At 33.2% G+C, this 8407-nt stretch overlaps 1 protein-coding gene across 1 annotated transcript; it reads right to left on the reverse strand.

The window, feature by feature from the left end:
* Window positions 1-763: 763 nt before the first annotated feature.
* LOC106638973 (neprilysin-2-like) lies at window positions 764-7471 on the reverse strand. The gene is made up of 10 exons (XM_089598769.1): window positions 7384-7471; window positions 5373-5483; window positions 4791-5036; window positions 4402-4613; window positions 4066-4242; window positions 3687-4008; window positions 2762-2934; window positions 2387-2678; window positions 1204-1454; window positions 764-1102 (listed from the first exon to the last, which is right to left on the reverse strand). The coding sequence occupies exons 1-10, from the start codon at window positions 7469-7471 to the stop codon at window positions 764-766; spliced, it is 2211 nt and encodes a 736-aa protein (XP_089454895.1).
* Window positions 7472-8407: the final 936 nt, after the last annotated feature.

Here is an 8407-nt window from a genome sequence, read left to right on the forward strand (position 1 = left end):
TTTTGAAATTCAGAAAAAGTTGCGTGTTTCCGATTCTCAAGATTCATCTACGATAGACTTACCACAATTCCCTCAACTTTTTATCAAAGCTTTACATTGTTACGAAGTCATGGTAGATTTTTCGAAAGCTCGTGTGCGGCAGATTTGCAACAGATAAGTGAGGACGAGTTTTGCCCGATTTCTGAGTGAGTTCTGTAAAAAGTTGCTTATGAATGTAAGGTAAACTCACTTACGGCGGAGTACGTCAGTTTTTTACCCGCCTTGAGTAGTAGTTTTATTTGTTTTTTCTAGTATTTTTGAAACTCAAACATATCCAAATGAAAAATTTTAATTATTACAAACATGTTAAAGAAGTGTTGGATCGATGGTAATTTTTAATGCCATCAATCGATTTCACGCCATAAAAATTTTTTTGATGTTGCTTGTGCTAGTTTGTGCTAGCAGTGCACATATAGAAACGATGTTCAAGCAAGGGTAGTCTTGTTAATCTTGGTTATGTTAGTTAAAGAATTTAATAATAGCACTTTTGGAGGTAGTTTTTGCATTGTTTAAATAAGGCAAGTATTTATTATTGTGAAATAAATTGTTATGCTGGTAAATCAGGATAGTTATAAAAAGTATTTGATTGATAAAAGCGACACGTTAATGTTTGTCCCATCATATACATTTGAAAGTAACTTATTTTTCATAAATGTTAATGTTTCTGTTTATGATTTTGCAATGCCTGCAATGACTCAAACAAGATACACACACCAGCGAGATGTTACCAAACAGTGCACTTGTCCCTAGGATTCATTTTTGTGCCCAGTGGACAGTCAAAATCCTTGGCAAACTCTGGCATATTGGACATGGGCCCAAGGACCCGAAACTCGGGGGGACTGTGCACTCTAGTGGTGATACGCAGTTTGAGCTTCTCAGGCCGGAATTTACTGCACCAAGTGTTGGCCGCGCTCAACCAGAACATCTGTCGGCCAGTGTAATTAAGACCGGGAAGTTGAGCTTCGGGACCATTTTGTCTCACCCATTCGTTGTAGGCCAGATAGGCCAATTTGATGCCTCCGTTGTCCGCTATATTTTCACCCTGAGTCGTAACGCCATTTACCTTTGATAATGAAGAAAGATAACGGAAATTCAATTTCCACAAAAATGTTTTCTATGACATAATATATACAAAATTATTGCTTACAAGTGAATGCAACTTACATTTAATTGAGCTTCGTCGGATGTGTAGTTGCCGTACTGATGTATGATGCACTTAGCTTTTTGAAGAAATTTTTTTTCGGTCTCCTCCCCCCACCAATCGACCAGGTTACCATTTTTGTCAAACTGCCGGCCTTGATCGTCAAAGCCATGGGTGATCTCGTGGCCCATTGCATAACCGATTGCACCATAATTCATATATTTTGGACGGTCACTGTTGAAAAATGCCCCTTGAAGGATGCCTGCTGGAAACTCTGCAGATCAAAGGATTAAAAAGTTTTCATTATTGCGTTTTCAACATTTTTTTAAATGGTAAGGTACAAGATTCTATGTAGTATCAAGCCTATAAAGCGTATTATTTTCTGATTGAAAGATTTTTTTATAAAATGCGATGGTAAGCGAGAACTATGAAATTAAATGCTTTGTTAGATTGGATATCCAAAAATGTTGAGTTTTCCGCCAAAATGTAAGTATGACGATTGTGAGTATAACTAATGAAAAGAATTTTAATATTAATGTTGGGAAGTTGATGAGTTTCTTTTAGAAGGTTCCGGCAAAAAATAAAAAAAATATTAGATAACATTGAATGAAAATTATGTTCTTTTTACAAACATAATATTATAAGAGTATGAATTTTTAGAACTTTTTTCCAAGCTTATTTTTAAGAAAAAAAAACATTTAATTCCACAATTAAAAATAGGCTTATATGCGAGTAACTATTTAAATTTTATTAATTGTTTAAAAAAAATTTTTTTTTTTAATTTTTCGTGTGATTTAAAACCAAAAGTTTGTTTATTTTTTTTTTTTAAGACAGTTTATTTTAAATTAACTTATTTTTAACTAGGATTTAAAACTTATGTTAAATAATAAATGTAAATAAAATTTTTAGTCATTTGGTGTCTGTGTTATCTAATGGTTAGGCCATATTAAAAAAAAAAAAATAATAAATAAAAAAATAAAATAAAAGTAGGAATTATTCATATGTGGTATTGGGAAAAAAGACTAGATTTTGAAAAAAGGATAAAAAGCTAGAGTTGTTTAATGCACAAAATAGTGAGCTCACACTTGGCTGTCGAGTGTAATACCACAGAAAGTGCCAAGGTCTGAATTACTTTCATTGACGTAATGCTTTTTTTCCATTGAATGGTTGTTATGTCATTAAAAAAATCAATAACGTCAAACCCACCTATACTATTCTCAGTATTGCTGTAATACGCGTTGACGATGGCAGACATGCTATGATAGATCCACTCGCTCTTGTTGACCGGCTTCCTCAATATCTCGAAGGTATACTCAGTTCCAAACAGCGTCAGATTAAGGGCACTTTCGAGGTAACTGCCCGATGAAATCTCCAGCTTTTCGTAGAACTTCTCGAGCTTTTCGTCGTCGAGCAGCTCGTCCGGATACGCTATATAAGTGGTCATGGATTTGGCCTTGTCCAGGGCAGCCTCTCTCGTTTTGTTGTCCATCCAGTCGATCTTTAAATCCATCAGTTACATAACATATTTTATTTTCTGTTCTCAATAAAACTTTTCAAATAAAAATAGATCTATGTACCAACCGTTTGCAGGATTTTTATGAACTCGTTTCTGATGTCCGAGACCATCTCGACGACGGTCGATTTTGCATCCTTGTTAAAGTACTTTCGTACGTAGAGCGCGCCTACACTTATAAGTAAATCATCACTTGCGAAATCCATGCACTCCTTCCAACGTGGCTTGCGTTTTTTTATTCCTGTCGTAGTATAATAAGAATTTCAGTTTTCTCAATTTCATATTATTTGAAGTAGATTGTGAAAGCAACGCGAGTATATTTATAATTATTTTAAATGTTTATGTGACACACTCTAGTGCAAGATCAATATTTTTTACTTTTTACATGCATAAGAAAAAATAATCCGAAGAACAGCTGTGGCCTATTATAAATAAATATTTTGTATTTGGACAAAAAAATTCGTTTTACGGAAGCTATCACAGATGAACGTCTGTACGTGATAATAAACTGTTTACATTAGACAAAAGAGTGAAATACGAACAATTTGTATTTTTAAGGAATCTACTACGTTACTACAAAATGCAGTTGTAAAGTGTAAGTTATAATAATCAAATTAAAGTAGTTAATTTTTTAAAGAATAAAATGAGCTTTCTTTTGTTTTTTCACCAACAACATTGTTTAAAAAGGAATAACATTTTTTTAACGCATTGTATGAGACGTTCAGCTTTTGTACATACGATTTTGTTGTATAATGTTTCTACAGATATAAACTTAACTGGTTAAAGCTAAATAACAGACTTTTTGTATTGTGAAACGTTTTGTGTAATTTTGATAACATGGCAATAATTATAAATGAATACTGATTATCTGCGGACCTAAAATTGTAGCTCTAACAGTTACATGCAAAACACTAATTTCCAAAAGCTTTGTAGTTTCCATTTGTACTGGCTGGATACCATTACAATGAAAAAAATTCAGACAGTAAATCTCACCTTTGGTTATTTTATAAAATTCGAACGGCTGCTTCCTGATTTCGTCGTCGAGGTAATCAATAGAACTGTCAGCAACGCGCCACATTAAGTAGTTCGCCAGTACTCGTTTGGGCGTTTCCATAAGCAATTTTTCGAGTTCTGTGATGAAAGTTGGCACATTGACGACGACAACCTCATCTTCTGTGACGCTAGTTATTGGTGCCAATATGGTATTGAAGTACTCCATCCAAGGTATGGACGGAAATTTCTTTGATAACTCGGCTATGGTCATTGGGTTGTACAGAGCCGTGATGTTGCGCCGTTTTTCACTCGGAAGTGATATCTAAGGAAAATAGTTTAGTTTTTTTTTCTTTTTTTTTTGCTTCGTTTTTGTGCTTACGTTAGCGAGTTTGATTTCAAACTCCAGTGACTCCTTGAGTTGCTCAGCGGCGTAGTCTCGATCGGCTCCGAGGATTTGGGCAATGTCGACCATGTAATTGAAGTAAGCTTTTACGATTTTATCTCTTAAGCCACGTGACAGGTACTCGCGTGATATGCGCGGAGTTATTTGATCCAACTTAAAGAAAAAGTCGTGATTAAATAGTAGTAGATGTTAAAAGGGACAAACGAACTAAATATACGAATATTTGAAGGAAGTATAAAATGAGGAAGGTACAAAATTCAGTTGCTAAAAAGCAACAATGATATTACTCTCTCCTTGGTTGTGGTTATTTACCTGAATGACGCGTTTTGTGTTATTTTTGAGGTCAGTGTAGACACTTAAATCGATGAAGAAATTGAATAAGTAGCCCATTTTGCTTAACTTATAGACAGATTCAGTCCAGCTCCAGTCGTCTTCGACCCAAGAATTATTCATCAGAACGGGCCAACCACCCAATTCTTTCAGATTTCGATGCAATGGATCCAGACCTTCTTCTTCGATATGGGCTGTAATTTTTTTTGTCTCAGTTAAAAATTATACTTCAATGATTTTGGACACCACATCACGTGTTAGAGCATCAATAAAAAAGATTTCCGTAAAGTCAAATTTCATAGAACGTTACAACTACTTATTTATGTTCAATATCAGAAAGAATAAAAAAATAAAATAGAAACTTTACTTACTCAAGTTCATGCAGTTCTGGTAGTAGGTCTTGAGAAGCTTAAACGGCTTTGAATCATTAAGTCTGTTTTCTTCCATTATGTTAGTCTTGAGCTGTTCTTGCAGCTTGTCGTTGATGGTGCCGAAAAGGGTGACGCTCGTCTTGTCACAGGGTATGACTGTATTCTTAAGAAATCCTCCACAAGCGAATTTGTAAAAATTGTCGCATGGATCAACCATTGGATCCATGTTTTTCAATACCGATGAGGCTATAAATATATTAAATAATGTTGGTTTCTTTGATTTCGTATTAATTTCTATTAATCACAATTCATGCAAGCTATGATGTTTCCATCATATCTTAATGGCTTCGGTCGTAATTACGTCACTTTTGCGTACAAATTTTTGTTAACTTCTTTCTGCGATTATCTGGTGCCCCAAAGTCATATCAATCTAATCAATAAGATGATAAATATTTCTTCGTCAATCCACCCCAAAAGAATAATTTATACCGCTAATTCCAATCTTTTGTTGATCAATTACCAGAATTTTGTTTCTCATTATGATAATTGTCACAAAATAAAGAAGCGGAGTTGAAAACATACCTGTGTTTTTACATTCTGTTGTGTTGCAGATCTCTGGCAAGGGTAGGAGAACCTCTGGTACTTTTTGTCCAGTGGATCCACTCAGAGTTTTCGCTGTAGAGAATAAAATTTTTGCAATAGTTCAGATGAATATTCTTATTAGCCAATGTGCCAATGACAATAATGGAATGAGCAAATGTGTGAAGATTTCATGGATGGATGGATAATTATACACATATATTGAGGTGGTTGACACAAAAAATTGGACACAGTACCAAATACAACTATCTAAATACGATGTGGAATTTAGAGCCCCAGATATTTTATGGCAAATAATTCAGAAAAGATAAAGTAAGAGAAGCTAATAGTTAGACGGAAGTATGAAATGAAAATGATGGGGATAGTTGCAATATTGGAAGGGTGAAAATTTTAAGTGAGTAAGAAGTAGAAAATGTAAAAAATCCGGATGGCTGAAATTTTGCAAAAACCCAGTCGTATGGCTGCTCTAGGAGAAAGCGAGTACAAATGACCACCAGATCAACTTGGGAATTGGACAAATTGAAGAAGTATTACGAATAAATATTTTAAAAAAAAGTTATGAAAGATGGACCAAGGATTCTGGGTAACAATGAATACTTTAAGTGGGAGATGGGGTGTTAAGGGTTATGTATGTGATTCGTATCAACACTCTATGTACCGGTTTTTTTTTAAAGTGAAATTTTTTATCTCTTGTTTTAGATACTGGTATATTGATAAATATAAATCATACTGTCATTAAATTAAATAGTGATTTTAGTTGCACTGCACGTAAAAGGTCGTAAAATGCAAATCATTAAAAAAATGCAGTCGCTATTCGAATAGTTTTTTAGAAAAGCTGGAATTAGTCGTTTTATGCAATGGCCATTTTTAGTGTAATGACCTTCATCGATAATTGTTACTACAAATTTTGTGATTTATGTTTTGTCCGGACAAGCTGTAAGAAAAAACATTAGTATCCAAACTAAAACCATAAATGTCTAGATCCTCGTTTATGTATGTATATATATATATGAATGTAATCGCTGAATAAATTTAACCTTTATTTAACCAAATTTGTACTTTACTGAACGATAAAATTAGTTTGACGCAATACGTATTTCTGATCGACTACCTATTTTTGAAAATAGTCAAAGATTCTCTTGTTTTGTTTGAATTTTTATCATTCTTTGCAACTGTTCTCTTAATAAATGCATTCCAAAGTTAAGCTTGTAATACATTTCTACGATTAGTCCAAAATATTCATACCTACTTACCTATGGATTATCATGTAATTAGTAAAAGATTTTCCTTAAAATTTTTTTCTTGTACATGAGCACCTAATTCTAATAGATTCTTAAATAACTACCTGTTATCTGCATATAATAAAAATAATAATTAGATATAATAAGTAACTGTTAGTTTATCTGAGCATAATTGTGAATGCTACAGCGTGTGTCGCTGAATTCGTAGATTTTTCAATTTTTTTTTCTTGATAAGATAATTAAGTTTTTGTAGCATAAATTTTCTTAGTCTGATGTAGCTGGTAAAGCATTTTATAATATAATTTTGATTAGGATTATAATGATAATATTATATTATCATAATGCTTGTAAAAAATAAGGTAATCATTCAGTATGATACTTCGAACTGCCGTTAATTATAAGCACCAAGCATATACATACGAAATTACAATAGTTAAGCTATCTTTAGTTATTCGTAACTTATTAATCGGAATTTCTTTTCCTTTTGTTTCCGAATTTCAGATATCCTTATTGACACTCGACAATATTAACATGCTATGGTATTGGAGTATTGAACGACCAGTTACGATTTACGTGTGAAATCGTACATTTTTTTAACAAATCAATGGCTAATTTGTACGTGGATGAAAAATGTTATTAATACACAGTAATACTACTTAGTTAATATGGTTAGTAGTATGATAATTTCTAGATCTATATAAAAGTACTTGTGTATGTCATTTGTTATTGTTGTTAATTTTTTTTACGCTTACCAGTGGAAGCCGCATCACAATTCTCGATATTGTGGATGGTGAACACGAGACCAATGGCGAAAGCTGCAGCTACCAAGGTGGAACACATTGTTACGACTATGAGGCTACTCTCGAGTGCCGAGTGTCTTGTTTACTATACTTTCTTTTCACCTGTAAAAGACAAAGAAAAATAAATGGCTACAGATAATATGTGATGTTTTTTATACAAAGGTAAACTTGTACCTTCATTATCAAAGCAAAAGGTACACTTTTACTCCAGAGTTGTCTGGACACTTTTACTTCAGATAGACGTGTATGAAGAGAGTCAATCTACGTTAATAGACACATCTCATAAGAGAAAGCTCGTGATGATAAAAAAGAGACACGTTACTAAAGTGAGCATTTTTTTAACAAGAATTTTTTACTGTTACTTTTCCACGATTAGGAAATTTTATTTATTCGGATTCTGATTCCACGACCCAACAACGTTTGTAAACAAATGAAAGCAACTTAAACTTTAAGTGAGTGTTTAGACACGTACAGTTTTAACTTTACGGAAGCCAAAAAGGAAAACTTTTAAGTGCTTGGATCAAGTGGTCGAACATATCTTTTGTTCTATGTGGATCTTGTAGACTGGACATTTAGAGAATTCCAACTTTACGGGAAGATATATTATACTAACAAATAGTTTTTGAGTCATTCGAAATTTTTAGTTTTAAATTTTCCACATGGGAATTAGACTTAAAATCAGTCCATAAATGCTCGAACTACCAATACCACATACCGGGCTAAAAAAAATTTGACTCGGCCAACAAAGAAAATAAATAATAAAGTTGTATGAGATGCGCAATAACAATACTGTTTTTACTACTTTCTGTATAGCTGTTGGCTGCACGTTATTAATCTTTTTTAGCTAACGATGACTCGAGAATGTACTTGCAAGTCGTTTACTCTTTCTTGTTGACTTATTGCTTCAATTTATACTGCAAACATTTCAAAGCACAAAAATATTGTACAAAAAATTTAAAAAGCTGTGTTTAGCTAG

This window comes from Copidosoma floridanum, unplaced genomic scaffold (genome assembly GCF_036245765.1).
Source record: "Copidosoma floridanum isolate Cflo_tuat_1 unplaced genomic scaffold, Cflo_Japanese_pri ptg000006l, whole genome shotgun sequence".
In the NCBI taxonomy this organism is placed as follows: Eukaryota; Metazoa; Arthropoda; class Insecta; order Hymenoptera; family Encyrtidae; genus Copidosoma; species Copidosoma floridanum.